We start from the raw sequence: 18,365 nt of genomic DNA on the forward strand, positions 1-18,365 counted from the left end.
GCTTGCCTCAACAGTTTTAAATTCCACACAAATTCAGGTTTGATAAAACCACAACACAGTTTGAATCTTTTTCTATTCCTCCTGAAATCTGAAGTCTCATAAAGATGAGAGGAAGCAACATATTATTGCACTTTAATGTAAGCTTGGAGCACTACTCCATGGGGAAATCAGATTTTGCCTCAACAGATGACTGCATAATGACTCAGGGAGTGTGTGGTCTCCCACATTGTGCAGCCTGGGGTATAGTGGCTTATGCACACACTGAAAGACACCTATTTTACCAGTGCTTTAACACTCCTACCTTTTCACAACTGAGCACTGAGAAAATGCTTACCTTGCTGCCACTACTATGGTTTTTTGAGCTGAATAAATGGTAAAGCAATGAGGGACAGACCATTCATTTTCACTCTCTTCCACCTACAATAAAGGAAATTTCTTCATCATTCAGTGAGCAACAGCACACACATCTACACTAAAAGAAATGGTGTGACAACAGCAACTAGCTACATTAAAAGTATTTCGTTTCTATTTTGTTTCTAATGGGAAAACTATCAGCTACAATTGCATTGTCACTTCAGCAGCTGCTAAGCATAGTAGTCACTGGCTTATTACTCACCGGAGGATCCAGGACTATCAGCTGAAAATCAAACACAGACACATAAAAAAAAGTTCCATTAAGGAGAGGGAGGGAATGTAGCATTTTGGTGTGGAAGCAACACCAATTAGCACCTCCAGCTAGCCTTGAAAATAGCAAAAGCACAATCAAGAGTTGTCTCGTCTTGCCAGCTACTCCAATGCCAAAAAACTGGCAGTGCTTGTTCTTTTGACTACTTAAATCTAGCACAGAAATCTGTGTCTACTAATGACTGGAGAAAAACTACAGTAACCAGAATTGCGCATTTCGCAAGAGTCCCTTAAAAGTTCAGTATAAAGAGGAAGCCCAGGTTAACATGAAACACATTTTATTATTTTGATGTTTGATTGCTGTCTGATGTATCACTCACCAGCATCCCATGAAGAGGGAGATGACCGTGAATTTTGAATTGATTGGTACCCGTGACTCCTTTGCTGGTGTAGAGCAACATATCTGAAAACTGAGGCAAGGAAAAGTTTACAAAATCATTTAGGTACTAGGAAAAAAGGCAATTCTATGTTTTGTCACAATCCTTGGGTTACACCCAAAAAGTGCATAAGTAGAAAGCAGCTCTAGCAACTATTGTCTTTTTCTCTCCTCCTGCTCTGGAGCCCCTGAGCTCCTCTGAAAATCCTCTCCATTGAATTGGGGGTTCCTCTGGAACAGTGAGGCTGTGTTGTTTGGGGCTGCAGTAGGAATTTGAAATTGCCTGGAATCAGGCAGAGGAACCATGCACAATTTATCCTTCCTATTGCAGCCCCAAACAATACAACTCACACTGTTCAGAGGGCTCCCCAAACCTTTGCAGAGGCCACAGAGAGGGCAGAGAAAAATAGCAAAATTTGTTGGCAAGCTGCCCTCCACACATACAACCATTGGATAAACGCCTTTGTAGCTTTATTTGCAAACCAAATAAATTTGCAAACCAATGTAAGTTTTCTCTTTAAATTGTGCTGCAAGTGGTTCACAGTAAAGCATAACAGTAACAAAACCAACTATCACTGTCTGTTATATTTCTCTGTAAAAGTATTTAACTTTTATCCACTCAAGATATCTGCATTACACTATGCTTACAGTTTCTCATTGTAATTATAGGGCACAAATTATTACCAACCAGTTTTCAGTTCATACATGATTACAAAGAGTCCTTCAACACCAAGGGAAAAAACCCTATAGTTTTTCTGTGCATAATTAGGATCAAGAAAGAGACTGCTCAACTAACAGAACCCACTTTCTTTTCTTTTGGGAGCTCCTTTAAGGAACGGATCCTGACAACATCAAAATCTGATGAGGAACAAGAGCACATACAAATTAGCTGCCCATATGGCAAACTGAGAATATGAGAACCACCCTGCTGGATCAGATCAAAGATGCATCTCGTCCAGCAAACTGTTCTTAAGGCCAACCAGATGTCCATGACGAGCCCACATACAGTAGATGAGCACAGTAACGCTTCCCCACTTGTGTTACCTAACAACTGGCATTCAGAGGCATTCTGCTTTCAATACTGGATGAAGTACACAGCCATCATAGACTCAAAAGAATCTTGGAGTTGGAAGGGACTCTGAGGGTCATCTAGTCCAACCCCCTGCAATGCAGGAATCTCAGCTAAAGCACCCGTGACAGATGGCCATCCAACCTCTGCTTTAAAATCTCCAAGGAAGGAGAGTCCACTACTGTTCCATCATAACAAGCAGTTACTGATCAAGGGCCATTCTGCTATCTATCTCTTGAGGATCCAGCCCCATGAGGAGGCAAAGAATCTGAGCTTGGATAAAGTCAGGGTTTGGGGACCCACCTATGCAGCTGCCTCACATTTCCTGAAACGTTCCATGCTGTATACAAAGGCTTCTTTATATTTTGGCTGTGAAACAACCGAGGCTCAAATAACAAGGCCGTACTCCTCAGAATATGTACAGGAAACTTAAGTCTTGACCAATCCCAATCAAACTACGTACAGGGGAACGGGCTCCAGAAACCTCATTACAAGTTGAAATCTTGATCAAAAGCATCAGCTCACCAGAAAGAACATCCTTTGCTGTAAACCCTTTTTGGTAAGCTTGTATAAGCAGCCTTCCCGGATAAATTCCTGTGGGGGGAAATATACAAAGCTTTAGTACATTTGATGGCTCTTCTGTGAAATGCAGCACTCTCTACTTCAGGGTTGGGGCTAACTGTTTTCGGCCAGAGGACTCTCTTACAGTCGCCCACCTCTCTGAGGCCTACATGCCAGTGGTGGACATGGCCAATGTATATACATGTACTAAACATACAGACCCCACTCACGACACATACAGTAAGCACAATGCCAGACATACAGGCACACACCGTACTCTTCCCCCTCTCTCACACATAAGATCACACACACACTCAGGCTGCCTGTTACTTTGCGTAGATTGGTTTGTGCAAAGAAAAACACAGCATTTCTCCCCACTTCAGTGTGTGTGTGTGTGTGTGTGTGTGTGTGTGTGAGAGAGAGAGAGAGAGAGAGAGAGAGAGAGAGAGAGAGAGAGGTGAGTCTGTGGGTGTGCATGTATGCATGCATGATAATGCTGCCATTTACTCTTAAAGAACAATTAGAAGGCAAAGGCTTTATTTTTATTCTTGATGTGATAGTGCTTAGCACTAAAATTGCAGCCATCTGGCCACTTCCCACGGACTGGCTGGCCAGATCTGGGCTGTGGGTTAGTCACCTCTGCTCTGATTATTTCCCTCATCACCAGCAGCACCACTTCTAGTTCTCTGCTGGAAGTGTGCCACTAAGCTACAAAAGGCATCTAGGCCACCAGAGCAAACTTATTTAAAACAGCTAGGCTGTCACAACTTGGCCACTCAGTTAGTGTTCTATTAAAACTAAGAATGGCCAGACTCACCACAAATTATGTGACCACCTCTTCCATTTATAAAATGTAAGCATCCCCCAACTTAGGCAGGGGTTACGTTCTGGGCCCCTGTGCACATAAGTGAAATTGCGTAAAGTGGAGAGTACCTTCTAAAAAGCCTCTAAATCTCACCCCACCCCAATTCTCCAGCACTCACTCACACGCTCTCTCCATACAATTCTCTCTTCGATGTGAGTTTAAGCTCTGGGGCTGGCAGGAGGTAGGAGGATGCACTGGAACGTGGCTGCTGCTGCGCTACCCCAGTATCAGCCACTTGGCGGAGAGGCTGAGCAGCCTACACAAAGCCCTGCTGTGCCTCCGGTCTCCCCAGGGTTTCTTCTGTGCTATCTGATGTCCTCTTTGGGCTCCGGGGAGGGTTTCTTTACAAGTGTCAAGAACTCTCCAGCTGACTCCTACCATTTGAGTCTATTTATATTTATTTATAGTCATTTATATGAGTCTATTTATCTATTTTTTGGCACTGCACATATATGCAATCGCACGCGAGTAGAACATGCGTAAGTGGGAGGATGTTTGTCCAGTTTCCAAAACTCTTTATAGTGTTGTGGTACACAACTAAGAGTCTTCAAAATGTCTAAGAGGCAAGTACTATTTTCCCGAGGATTTGTCCATGATGAATGAATACATGAAGAGAGCCTGCACACATGGGCATGCATCATACTTGTGCTGGTCCCTGTTACCTCTGTGGATCAGCAATAATTGAAGGACTGGGAAAACTGAAACAATGCCTGTGATCCCTGAAATGAAGGCCCTTCAAAGGAGCCTTTTCTCACATTGTTTTGCCAACCTTAAAAACAACTCGGTAAGTACATGCAAATACAATTTTTGAATGGTTATTTATGAGAGTTTCAATATTGAGATATATTTTTTGGAAATAACATACTGGATTTCCCTAGTTCTGAAATAAACCAATACAACTTCTAAAGCCATCATCCCATAAAGGAAGAAGCAAGAAGAAAGGTCAGAAACAATTGAAGTACACAGGTCTTAAAATATGGAAAGAACTACCTACTCTGCCAGCTGCTACAAGGTTATCAATGCCAAGCAGGTCGTGCTGTAACTCTGTTAGCTTCTGGAAATTCTCCAAACGGATGAGACTGTTCTGAAGCTGTGATGTAATTTCTGTGATTTCTTTCAGTGCACCTGCAGAAAGGAATTACAAAAGAAAAGGTCTACTCCAAACCAACCAATCAGAGAAGCATGGACAAAAGTACAGGCCAAATTGAAGCAGTGTATGAACATTGCTTTTTTTCCAAAAGGAAAAATGGAACGTTACATGTACTTATTTAAGAGAAGATGCAATCACCGAAATCTCCAAATGATTGGTAAGTGGACAGACTAGCCTAAACATACACGACCATGCCATTTTAATTAGATCTACCCAAACCTTGCAATGCTATGGTATCAACAGCTACTAGTCACAATGGCAGTATTTCCTGCAGTATCAGAGGCTGTATGCTGCTGAATGCTAGTTTCTGAGGAACAAGAGAGGGAAAGTTCTACTGCACTCAATTCCTCTCATGGGCCCTATATAAGTTGGTCATTGTGGGAAAGAAGGCTAGACTAGATAGGCCTCTGATCTGATCTTGCAGAGCTCCACTTACATTCTTCCCCAGTGAGAACCATAAAGAGCCACTTAGACTTCATTTTACCTAATTTTGTACTCAAAATAAACTGCAAAATCAAACATGGTTGCACTTTCATAATTATTATACCTTACATCCAAGAAATAGGTGTTCAAAATGCAGTAATATATTTTGCAGAAGATGGTGGAAAAGTAAGGAATGGAAGACAGAGATTTTGGAAGCAAGCACAGTATATAAGCCCAGGGACAGTAATGGAGATATGTGTAATAACTCTATTTTGGCTTCTGAGACTGTAACCCACATTTCTCAGCTGTCTTTAATTTATTATTATTATTATTAGTATTATTATTATTTACAGAGATCCTCATGGTGGGCAGTTTTACTCATGTACTGGGCTTTTTGTGCAGATTTCTTTGCTTACAACTTTCACTAGAACAACTCTTCAAAAGTTAAGGCTGAGACGGTTCCATTATTCTTAATTGCTATAGTACTCAATTTCACAATAATTCCTAGGAGGCAGAATATGTGTCATTCACACGTGTGAATGCCACATTTATGTTTGACAGTAATGAGCTGGTCCAATGTCACACTTATCCATGATATCCAATTTTGCCCTGTATATTATATCTGCAGAATGCACACAGCCCCACCTATAAGAACTATGGCAGATACTCTTCTCACTTGTATTTTAAATGGAGATGTATGATGCAAAGCCAATAAGGATGAGTTTATACTTTTATGTTCACAACTTAACTACTGCAATAGTCAAAGATAACACTTTCCACAGCATTAACATGACTCAGTATTTTCCAATGGAGACCGTTCACATGACTAAGTGCAAGTAAGATGATGGTGTGACTCAGTTCTTGGCTCAGTGTCACACTGTTCACAGAAAGTGGAACAAAATAATAGGTAGTCCCCCCCACCCAACAGGTGGGTAGGGATGCCCACCAGTCAATCACTGGGCATCACCATGACATTTGCCATACCAGGTCCTTGGGGATGTAGGACAATATATTTATTAAACACACACACAAACAAAATTAAGTGATTTAACTTCAAAAGGAAAGTGTTTGGTCCCAATACAGTGGTACCTCGGGTTAAGAACTTAATTTGTTCTGGAGGTTCGTCCTTAACCTGAAACTGTTCTTAACCTGAGGTACCACTTTAGCTAATGGGGCCTCCCGCTGCCGCTGCGTGATTTCTGTTCTCATCCTGAAGCAAAGTTCTTAACCCAAGGTACTATTTCTGGGTTAGCAGAGTCTGTAACCTGAAGCGTCTATAACCTGAAGCGTCTGTACCACTGTACTTCCTTTAAACCCACAGCCTAAATTCAAGCTAGGATGCAAAAGAAGTTTCAAGTCATGGCTTGAACTTGACTTCACCTGCTGTCATATATGCCTGGGAAAGGTTGACATAGGCTAGAGGTTAAAAATAACTGAAACCAGATGAACTAGTTTTGTAGCAAGACAGTGGTACCTCGGAAGTCATATGGAATCCATTCCGGAAGTTCATTCAACTTCCAAAACATTCGGATACCAAGGTGCAGCTTCCAATTGGCTGCAAGAAGCTCTTGCAGCCAATCAGAACCCGCGGAAGTCACATCAGACGTTTGGGTTCCAAAGAACGTTCACAAACTGGGAACACTCACTTCCAGGTATGTGGCATTTGGGAGCCAAAACATTCGACTCGCAAAGCATTCAGGATCCAAGCTACGAGTGTACTGTTTCTACCAAGACAACTGAATTTCTGTCAATCAGCAACATAAAATGAAAATACAGAATGTGTCGAGTATTGGCATTGCAGATATTTGTCTGATCTGTCACTCACTCCTGCAGTCGGTGTAGTCCCGATGATCTGGCACGTAGTGTTTGCAAAGTCTCCCCAGGATCAGCTTGTAGTGCATTAACCTCTGGATGGGTTTCAGCAGGAAAGTGTTGAGTGGCAAGTAACACACCTTCTGGAGTTCGAACTCCTTATAAACCATTTCCAGTTTCTTTATGCGCTTAGTTGCTTTCTCTAACTCTGACAGGACTTCATCATGTTTCTTCAGGTAGGTGGTATATTCCTGTAGGATCACAAAAGATGCGGCCATGAGTACAGGCTCTGGCAGCATTTACTTTCAGTTTCACATAATCACGGGCTGTCATTGCACACAAACCAAATCTTGTGGTTTAAAGCAAACTCTGTTACCCAAACAAGACACTTTCATGACCCAGAATTTGAAAGCAGCTTGTTTGAAACAGACTGGAATTTGTTTTAAACCACAATATCTGGCTCATAGGTAACAAATCAGGATTCTATGAAAATGGAAGTCAACACTGCTGAAGACCTCAGTCCAGTCATGCAGGAGCAGCAGGCTAGAAGGCGCATGCAAGAATTTCGCCTGGGCTCCTTCCTTGAGTACACATCGCTAAACAATGATTTAATGTTATATATTAATCAGCCCACTGAACATGAAGGAACACACAGATTCTTGGGAGTTATTTCCCTACCTTTAGCATATGCATATTTTTCAGCAAGACATCACCAATCCGTTGATAATCTCCTTTCGTGGGAGCGTTGGAACGTCCCTCCCTGCAATGAGAGTGTGAGAAGATTGTGCTACTGCTCTTGGGAAACTGAATCTTACAATTATTTTCCAGTAGGAACTGTTTTCTAGAAACTAAAGCATACTAACAATAACTATAAAAGAGTTCCAAAACTGTTTCCATTCATTTCTCAGCAAACTAACCATGTTTCCTGTTTCAATTTGTAGCTCAAATTGGAGTCTCAATAATCAAATAATCATTTTAAAAACGGAAGAAAAGGGTTAACACTGTATGCTATCAACTAAACCTCTCTGAAGTTTATATGTATTTTGCAAAAATAGGCATGCCAGACCTGAAAATTTAAAACAAAGAAACCATATTTCTACTCTTTTTGACCAGATTCAAATGTTTGCCTTCACAATGATGTTAACACTTACCATAGTGCTAGCCGCTGTTCAAGCTCTTTCAGAAAACCTCTGTGAAATTCATAGATGGGGTCTATGTTTGAGAACAGCAAGGTCATGAGACCTTCAGGCATGGCATTTTCCTTGACAACTGCACTGCGGAACCACTGCAGAGGAGAGATAAATATGAAGCAGATGTTTGGCTTCCTGTTCTTGGTATCAGCAATGTAAAAAGTATCAAAGAACCCAGAAAAACAACAACATGCAAACAAATTTCAACAATATCAAACAAGTCCTTTGGCAGCAGACACATACTCTAAACAAGATGCACAAGAGACGTTTTGCAAATATTCCATCTGGGAAATTCCAGTTTATAACCATTTTACCCTGAGGCTAAGGGACTGCAATAACACACAATTTACAATTTACAATTTACACATACAACTATTAAAACAACTCTTTTTAGGGAAAAGTGGGTTTAAATCACTTACTACAGTTAGGACTTCCAAGTCTTTTAAATAAGTTCGTTCAGTAGCAAGAATTTCTTTTGCAATGAAATAGGCTTTGTCTGCTGGGTACCTCTGAAAGATAAAAGCAAATCCCAAATAAATGAAACAGAAAATGTTTCTTATTAAGAAACCTTGGTGGAGCTATATAATAAGACTACTTTGACCATCCAGATGTGCCAATATAAAAGGAGAGCCAAAACCAAAGCCTCCTGCTCTAAATGGCTTTGAAGTATGTGGCTTTTTAAGGAAATATTTGAATCAACTATGCCCAATGTATTCTTCAGGTGAGGCAATAGGAATCCTTAACCTGAGATGTGAATATGAGTTTCATTAAGCCACACCCTGATCCTGATCTAGAGTTAGTTGCTTGAAACACACTGTCACCTGTGACCAAGCAGATACGGTAAGAACTAACCAGCAGTGGCCCTAATTCACAGATTGGATTCAACTAGTGGTGCACATTCCTGACATTGATGGTAACTGGCATTCTCAACAGCACTGTCCCATACTGACATCAAATCTATTTGGTCCTGGCATGAAATATTCCCTTTCCTCTGCTATATGAGCAGGAGAGTGGACTGCAGATACGGTGCTGATGCAAAAAACATTTTCTCCCACCCCACTATTTGGGTCATGCAACAATGACAGCACTGATCCTCTAGGCTGTATGTGTCTGGACAGAGACACACTGCATCGAAAAGCTTCAACCTCTTTGTCACATTGAGCCTGATGGAAACAGAAACATGGGTACAGGAAGCCACAAATTTGCTTTTTAATACATCTCATCTAACCTCAGATAAGGCACCAAATCACAACCTTGAGGTTTACTGTATTATTTTCAATAGAGAAAGTCCTAGATTAAGATTATGGAACATACTCCAAACACAAAAATGCCCAACCCCAAATTCCCAAATTCTTCTAAGTGTAAGATACAAAGTGGGAAGATAGAACTCCTAATTGTATAGTTAATTTCCCTCCTGCTTAGACATGCAAAATAAGGGTTTTGCCTTTTCTTCTAGTTAATTTCACGTTCACCAAGATTGATTCACCAGCATGATTCACCAGCAGTAATCAATATGGTTGTTAAATAAGATAAATTGTCTATGGGTTGAGCTGAGCTTGCTAAACAACAAAACCAGCTCATTCCCACCTGAAAAATGTGTTAAAGAGAAGGATCTGTTTTTGACAAGAAATAGTGGATTATTAGACTGCAGAAAAGCACTCAGAGAGTTGGAATTAATGTACTTTCTATAACTGTCTCTAATGTTTTACAGTACAACTATTCCCCACAAACAGAAAGGACAAAAATGGTGCTCTTGAGGTAAAGAGAAGCATTTAGTTCATATCTCACTTTGAAACAGCTGGAACAAAGGATTGTTCCTTCTAGCAGTTTTATAGTAGCAAAGTGTCGTGTATTTATTTTAACATAGGTCAAGAAAAACCATTGTGTGGGAAGTTTAATAGTACACAAGTCAGTACGATAGCATAGCACTGGCAGATTTGCACATTGCTAATATCTAAGGGCTTATGTACGCTTAACTTTTGCCATGCTCCTTCTATGCAGAGGTCCGCACTTTAACGCTCTGTGTCCAAGTGGTTTATTTTGTTTTGTTTTGCCCCAAGCTTTCCCTGTGAAAACCTGTTCTTCAAAGTTTTCTGTGGATTTTGTTTCCTCTGATTGAAATTTAAAGAGTGGGTTTTTGCAGGGAAAGCTGTAGAGTAAAAACAAAAGGGGGGAGGGGGGCAACTCGGACACAGAAGTTTAAACCATGGACTGTGTGTGGAAAGAGTAGAGGAAAGGTAAATGTGAATAAGCCCCAACAAAGAAATCATAAATTGAAGCAGAGGCTCATGAAACAAACAAACACAAATCACCCTCCTTGTCCTTGCCTTACCTTACGCCTTGCCTCATCCTCTTCTTCTATCCTGGCACCACCAACATCACTCAGAACAGGACTCAAAAGAGGAGATGAGCCCTGGCCAGGTGTGTTCATATTCACATGAAACGAGGGGTTCAGAGTCATTGGACTCTTCATTACAAAGGAAGACAGCTGAGGACCTAAGTGTCACATTAGGAAGGAAGTGGGGAGGAGAAAGAGGTTAAGAATTGGTTTTGCTTCAACAAAATACCACCAGGCACATCGCCAAATCCACATAACACTTGCAAGTAGTTGTCTCCCCTGGTTTGCTTAATTATTATTATTTTTTAAATGAGCCCACAAATATTTTAAAGCAGTCTTTGAAAATGTTAGGTACAATTTCCTGGAGGTCAAACTGGAATTAGCTAAGAATTTAGACTTTTGAACAAAAGCAACCTACAACACCAACAATCCCATTCCCTCTGCTATGGCTAAACAGATCAAGACCACAATATACTGCTTCAACATACTCCTCTTGGAGAGTTCTTACTACTTTCTGCAAACAGATCACAAGAGACACAGTGGCCCTGATAAACAGGGAATGGAAAGCAGGAGAACAAAAATGGGAAAGCTCCATGTTTTCAGAGTTCAGCATACATTTGATTTCAGAAACTGTGTATGTATGGATAGGAAATATGAAACTAGAAATAGGGAGAATGCAGATTGCATGCCCTTCCTGACTTTGGAACCACATAGCAGCTTTTAAATAACTACCCATACTAAATACAGCTTCCTCTACAGTCTTTAAACCATGTTGCATCACTAACTGGGTGGAGAGAAGTTATTTCATTTGTCAAGTAATGTTTGAGGGTGTGTCCGGACAGCCGCGGCACAACCTAATTGTTATGTAGCAAGGAGTGAAAAAGAAGCTTATCAAAACAATGTTTTAGCATTGTGACAATTACCAAGCTAGAGTAAATTTTCCATTTCTTGTAGCTTTTCTTTAGAGCAAGCAAGCTATTTCACAGAATACTGTTCTCTACAGAGAAGGTGTCTCAGTTTTAATGCAAGCCAATTCCATGATCAGTATCATGTAAGAATATCAGGCTGGATCAGGCTGAAGGCCCATCTAGTCCAGCACTCTTCTCACCGTGGCCAGCCAGTTGCTCACGAGAAGCCCACAAGAGGGACTTGAACACAGGAGCTTTGCACGAAATGGGAAATAAATGGCACAGATCCGAACTGCAATGTTAAGCATTCTGGAGCCCTAGCATTGCGATTTGCTACCTAGAGCACAAAACTTCAAAATTAGGCTGTTCATCCCATTGTCCCTCACTTTCAAAGCAAAACAGCTTCTCTACTTATGCATTTTGAAAGTTTCTTGCATTTGAATTATGGCTGACATTTTCCCTGTTATAATTAATATATATTATCATTATTATTCCAATGCTAAAGCTGTTTTGGACAGGGTAATGCCAGAGAGGGCTCCTACGCTGACACCAGTAAGTGCTGCCCCAGATATGTCTGCCACTCCCACTCCAAATTCCATTCTGTACAGCCTCAGAAAGACAGCATGAAGCTTTGTGCTCCGGCCAACATTTATTCTTGATTCCACTGTAAACAGCAAAAAAAAGTTCTACTGAACTGCCCCAAAGTATCCACTCAAAGTGATATTAAGGCCCAGTAATAAACAGGCACATAATACTTTTCAACACTTATTTGAAGCGGGATTAAGAAATTGGAGGGCAGCCAGCTGCAAGGCTTCTGCTACAGTGCTACACTACTGCTCTCTCATTTGACTCAGGAAGCAAAGCCTTTTAAAAGTAATGAATGCCAAAAGAAAGGGGAGGCATTACGAAAAGGAGAGGAAGTTTAAGTGCATGCATTCTCACTGGTTAACTCAGGAAGCTAAACAGTGTTACACTTAGGTCACCTGGAAGAGATTCAGAATATCAGGGAAGTTAACTATTAACATTCTTTGGCCAGTCTACTGTGTATTGTATCAGCTCATGCAGTTCCCCTGCTCCTCCTCCTGACTTTTAGTATCGTATCTGTAAGATCCAGCGTATTTGTTGACATTTGTTCCTTGCTGGGAAAGCAGTTTACGGGAAATCTGCATGAACGTACAAGTCAAATACAAGCAAGAAGCAGCTTGGACTTCCCCCAGAGTCTTTAGTATTTCATTTCCTTTCCAACAGAAACCGCTCCTCTTTAATGTTTTCTCTCTCTCTCTCTCTCTCTCTCTCTCTCTCTCTTAAAAAAAACTCTATTTGAAAATGCTGCTCAGTTTCAAGGCTAATATCCTTTTCATTGTGTGCATATGAGATTGTGAGCAGATGGCATCCAGTACATTATGACCACAATTGTAGAAACAGCAGTGGGGGTGAAATCTTTCCTTAAAACACACTAAGTAAAGAAAGCTCTGCCAGTGTCTCACACTGCCCATTAGCAGCATTGCATTTTAACAGGTATATGATAAAGGAATACTGCTACAGCTTTTCTTTTCTTTTCTTTTTTCTTTTCTGAAGATGAATTGCTTTTGCCCCACCTCTCATCTTCTGCAGGAAGCAAAAGAATTGAAGAGAATCATGGGAATGGGGTGGGGTGAGATTAAAGATGGGAGTGGTTTTGAAACAATGCAAATCAGCATGATTTTTACAGTCAGTGACTATTAAAAGGCCTTCTATTATACATGGGAGTCAACAGACAATTTTGGAGCCTGCCTGACAACTGACTGGTTATTTAGAAGGGATGCCGCATCTACTTTTGATAGTATCTAAAGAGGGAAAATGTGTGTTTAGAGTGTGAGTGAAAGTTGTGGATATGAAAAGCACAGGAGGAACTTTAGAAGCAAGTCTTTTGCCTTATAATTAGTGGTGCCTTTTGTGTGTGTCTGTAGATGAGCCTGTCTGACCATGTGTAAAACTGCACTTCCTTTGCCACTGAGTCCAACTTCTGTGTTTCCAGAGAGGTCTGCACTTCGAAGCAGTAGTTTTATGTAGTTTTTCAGCTGCAGGTTTGTTTAATTTTAGATGAATGCAAATCATGTCACAGAAGTGGGACTAAAGCTGTAGAGAAGCTAATGCAAAGCACAACACCTTCAATTTAACAGCACTTAAAGGGGGGGTGTTCTCAAGTGTCATGTCTTCTGAAAATCTACATCCAACAAGCATTTCCTAATTTGAAAAATTAGAAGTCAAACTACTGCTAAGTAAACTGATTTTCTTGAAAGCAGGTGAGTTTCAGTAGTACCGCAGACAACAATAATGCATAAAAATCCATTTGTGCTTCCACCCCACCCCTCATTCTACAGCAATCAGATGTTAAACTCCTCAAACTCTTATTTATGTATATTAAAAGTATGACTTCTACAAAATGTTTGTAGCCATCAGCTTTTCTGTTGGACACTGATGCACTGACAAGTTGTATAAACACATTACAAGTCACAATAAGCCAGGTTTTTAAAAAGATGCTATACACTTAGCTGATATTAGTATGCATGCAATAAAATGGCAGCAGACACTATGGATAAGATTTCACAATAGTTTCAGACCGGATCCTACTTATGTGAATGAATGAATGCTAGAACCTTCAAAGAGTGCACAACTTAGCAAAAGTAGATTTGTGATTTATTCAAAACGACTTCTGAAAACCGAGCAAGTCCCCAATGTGCTTACACTATGGCTCCATAAATGATGCACCCAGTCTTTACTTGCCTCTGAAAACTGAGGGTTGGGTAGCTGTCTATTGTATATATACAATATCTTCTTTCAAAAAGAAATGTGACAGCTTCTCAAAAAATACAACAGGCTAGCATTCCAATCCTACACACGGTTTAATACCATTAAAAAACCCCCAAAAATTGCAGATGAAAAAATGTCTCCTGAATACCCGAAGAGTCTGATTTTTAGGACATATTTCTTGCACTATTTTGAACAGAAATCTATTTTCTACAAGCTGTTCAACCTTTTGACATGAGTAATCAAAATAGGATTTTATAACCCCTCTAAAACCAAATACCCCACTGAAAAAGACTCATTGCCATTATTCCTCCTCTCCATGACCCTATTGTAAGAACAGAATTTGCTACTTCAAGCTGTAAATAAACCTTGATGCCGTAGCCCCTTCCTATAAGAGGCTGAGGCCTTTAAAGAAAAGCAATTCATTCTTTGCCTAATGTCTTCCCTTTCTATGACTGCTACAGGTATAGACAAGTACAAAAGAAGGAATTCATGGTTGCACAGAGACAAAAGTAAATAGCATATCTGCAAGTGCCACACAGATACCAAGTAAGGAAACCCCCAGATCTTGATGTCTTTTGCAAAAAAGAAAAAAAGAAAAAAGAGGAATTGTAACATCTTCTGCTCTCACACCTAAGTAGTATATGCTCACGAAGTGTTTGCACACTAGTAAACTGAAATAGCATTTTTACCCATGCCATGTGTTCTAAGATGCATATTTTACTTACCTGCAATGGTAGTTAAAGAACTGGTTCTGTGCATTCATATTTACAGAACACAATTCTCTGTATGGTTCCATAGCACGATACCAAAAGCACACAGATACTCTCAAAGAGGTTATTAACATTCCCAAATAGCATTTTAAAATGGAACAATATTATGATGAGAAGGTAGGGTGCATTTCCTTTCCCAAAATATGATGAACCTCTTTTATATTCTGTGTCTGAAAATAAAAAGGGCCCTTGATAATATGATTGTCATTACAGTACAGTTGCATCCAGTGCATCAGCTTTACTCCTAAGGATTAACCTTCTGAGGAATCATATTTCCAGGTAGTATAGTAAGCACTATTTAAATAAGAAGTTCTACCACTGTGTCAATATACTGTTTCCTACATCAGGATGCATTTTACTTAAATTTGAACTGTCAGAAAAATGACCCTCTTCAACTACAAAACTGGTAGCTATATTTGGCTTGGGAATCACTGATGGAAAGCAATGCTAATTCAAACTGAGGGCCAGTGCCTCCGAATAGCCAGTGGTGGGGAACTTGTGGTCCTCTGGATGTTGTTGGAATAAAATTTCCAACCTTGGTCACTGACCATGATGGGAGCTCTAACTCCAACAATTTCTGGAGGAAAGCAGGTGCCCCAACCCCTACAAGCAGGCATTACCCGTATTATGAATTATTGTAATCTGCCCTGTGACACCAGCACAGAGGAAAAATTGACTGACTATTTGAAGATATCAATATTGCTAGGAAAGAGGAAAATGTTAATACTGGTGTCAAAATTTCAGCCAACTGGGAATGTGCAGAGCTCACAACCGAGTGCCAACAGTGCTTGAATATCAAGTACTAAATAGCGGGACACAGGACACTTGAATGTGTGTTGTAGGAACTTTCTGTCTGTAGAATAGTACTAAAGTGTTACAGCCTGCGTTGTAAAACAAAGAAATGAGAAAGATATGAAAATGTCAAAATTGTTGAAGAAATACTTTTTTATAGCAAGTTTTGAGGATTTTTGATCCCAAATCCCAGGTGGTTTCTTGTATGTAAGGGGTCCAGCTGTATGTAGTTCACTGTGCAAATTAAAGCAATACTGTCAAACAAAAATGCTAATCAAGTATGGATAATGAAAGAGCAGCTTTAAACAAGAGAGACCATAAAATATTTGGATATGTAGAACACTTAATCTGCATAGGCTACATAGATATTTCGTGGCCTATCCCGTAAGTTAAATGTTGGTGAGCTTCACGGACTAATCTGCCTGAAACAAGCTAAGTAGATTTTTACTTGTGTTTGTGTATATAATTTATACTATAGATTTTCATAGAATATGTAAGACTAAAACAACTTATGATCATGGCCAGCTTGTTTTAAAGAAAGAACAGAGTAAAAATGGTTCAAGATAAATTCGCTGTTGTATTCCAGAATAAATCGTTGCATTATAAAGAGCTACTACACTTCTAAAGTAAGGCAGCCTTACAAAATAAAATAGTAAGCCTTTTTAAAAAACAAAACCGTTAATGAAAGGTAAAAGCAAATTTATCATTCATATCAAAGACTTCCTCATTTTATTGCATAAACAATTTCAAATTAGTACAAATTTGTAGATATATCATCAATAATTTCAACGGAAAACAAAAAGTATAAAACAAACATCTGGAGTATAAAAATGATCATGATCAAAAAGTTGTAGTAAGAATTTCCAGTCCAATAAATGTATTTTTTTCCTGAATATGTATCAATTGTACTAAGAAACGCATCATACTAAGGCACAAATCATTTGAAGCATAAAGCTTTACTATATGTATGTCCAGTATGTTCTGAACCTTTGCAGTCAGTTGCCAATACAGAGAGTCTGTATTTTTTATGTGCTCCACATACTAAAGCTATGACTTGGCCCTAAATATGCCAAACTGTTTCTTATGATCTCAGTCATACCAATTTTAAGTACTGATGAACCATTGAAAATCAAATTCTTCATTAAGTGGATGAACCCCCTAAAATTTCACAAACAAGGAGTAAAATATTTAGCTGGAGCTGAAGTTAAGCGTGAAGAGCTGCAAAAAACTCACAATATTAATTTATTCAGCATGTGCATACAAGTATATACTGCATTAATTGGTTGGGGAGTTGAATATTAAAGATAAGTGACCACTGTGAGAATCAGTACTGAGACATTTGCAATGAAAGCCTAACTATTGCATGTAATACCTAAACACTTAAGACTCGGCAAAATGACAATAATGGGAATGAATTACCAACAGGTTTTTAATTAATGCTCTTCTAAAGGCATAACACACACACCAACCATAAGAATATAATCTGATAGGAAATTCATTAGTCTTTTAAGGTTAGTAAACTGAATTTAAAAGTGAACCAGATTGCAAAATAAGCATGTCACTACTCAAGTCAAGTGGTAAATAATTATTAGAAAAAGAAATTGCTTTAAGAGCAAATTATATACTCAATTCTACAATGGATACAACATTATAAATTATGTGTGGACAGTTCTGCCAAAGCTTAACTGTATATGTTTGTCAATGCATATTCCATCAATCAACTCATCCTTTATTTTTAATTGGGTCAAAATAAATATGTTTAAATGCAGAATGATTATAAACCTATAATAATGTCAGTTAAGAATGCTTTGAATATATCTGATTAAAATCCGAATATTTAATACTACATACCCATGTACCATAAAGTGCAGTCAAATACTTTATCAGTGTACAATGGAGCAAACTCACTTGCATGGATGTTTCTGCAACTATGAAAAAAGCTACCTATTATGTACAGATTTTTGATTTCCCCTAATGTATCTTAATGTCAAAGGAACATTCACTTTGTGAATTTGCTCCCCACCTGCCTGTTGACCCCGAGGCAATCAGCTGCTACTTGCTATAATCTGCAACACACATGCACATTTATTTTAAAAACTGGAATTCTAGGCAAGTTTTTCTACCAACAACTAGGTTTGTACTAACAGAAGCGGGAAATGAGCAAAACAGTAAAAATAATAATAAAACTAGCAAAATTAACGATGTCACAAGATATGACTAGGGTGAACAAAAATGTTCATTTTCTGTAGCATAGATGGTTTAATACTGAACAAAACAGACTTGAACTATGACAAGTTTCTCAGAAGAAAGTAGAATACACTATGAGAACTAAGAAAGTGCAAGAGATCTCCCCATGGAGTATAATAAAAAGGGAAATCTTTCTACACACAAGCCCAAGGTCTTCCGTGAGGTCTGCAATCAAGAGGCAGAGCAAATCTCTGGTTCCTTACAACTTCTAGATCAGCCCTCCATTGTCCACATTCTGAATTCTTTAAAAAAACCACCACACTACTGGAAACTAACCAGCTGACCCAACACATTTCTTTTCTGCTATGCATATCAGTCCCAACTTCAATCAACATAACCTTGTCAGTCCATAACTTCACAGCTTGGAGATAAACAGAAGCTGAGTAT

General features: G+C 39.4%; 1 protein-coding gene across 6 annotated transcripts in view; it reads right to left on the reverse strand.

Moving 5' to 3' along the window:
* FARP2 (FERM, ARH/RhoGEF and pleckstrin domain protein 2) overlaps positions 1-18,365 on the reverse strand; it is a 64,422-nt gene that overhangs the window by 9,955 nt on the left and 36,102 nt on the right. For all 6 annotated transcript variants that reach the window (XM_053389913.1, XM_053389912.1, XM_053389910.1 and 3 more), the window contains 9 exons: positions 10,463-10,626; positions 8,550-8,639; positions 8,092-8,225; positions 7,619-7,700; positions 6,954-7,191; positions 4,550-4,680; positions 2,655-2,723; positions 1,005-1,094; positions 335-417 (listed from right to left, as the gene is read on the reverse strand). In XM_053389913.1, coding sequence (XP_053245888.1) covers positions 335-417; positions 1,005-1,094; positions 2,655-2,723; positions 4,550-4,680; positions 6,954-7,191; positions 7,619-7,700; positions 8,092-8,225; positions 8,550-8,639; positions 10,463-10,626 — 1,081 coding nt within the window. The remainder of the gene's footprint in view (positions 1-334; positions 418-1,004; positions 1,095-2,654; positions 2,724-4,549; positions 4,681-6,953; positions 7,192-7,618; positions 7,701-8,091; positions 8,226-8,549; positions 8,640-10,462; positions 10,627-18,365) is intronic.

The sequence above is a fragment of the Podarcis raffonei genome, chromosome 5 (genome assembly GCF_027172205.1).
Source record: "Podarcis raffonei isolate rPodRaf1 chromosome 5, rPodRaf1.pri, whole genome shotgun sequence".
Classification (NCBI taxonomy): domain Eukaryota; kingdom Metazoa; phylum Chordata; class Lepidosauria; order Squamata; family Lacertidae; genus Podarcis; species Podarcis raffonei.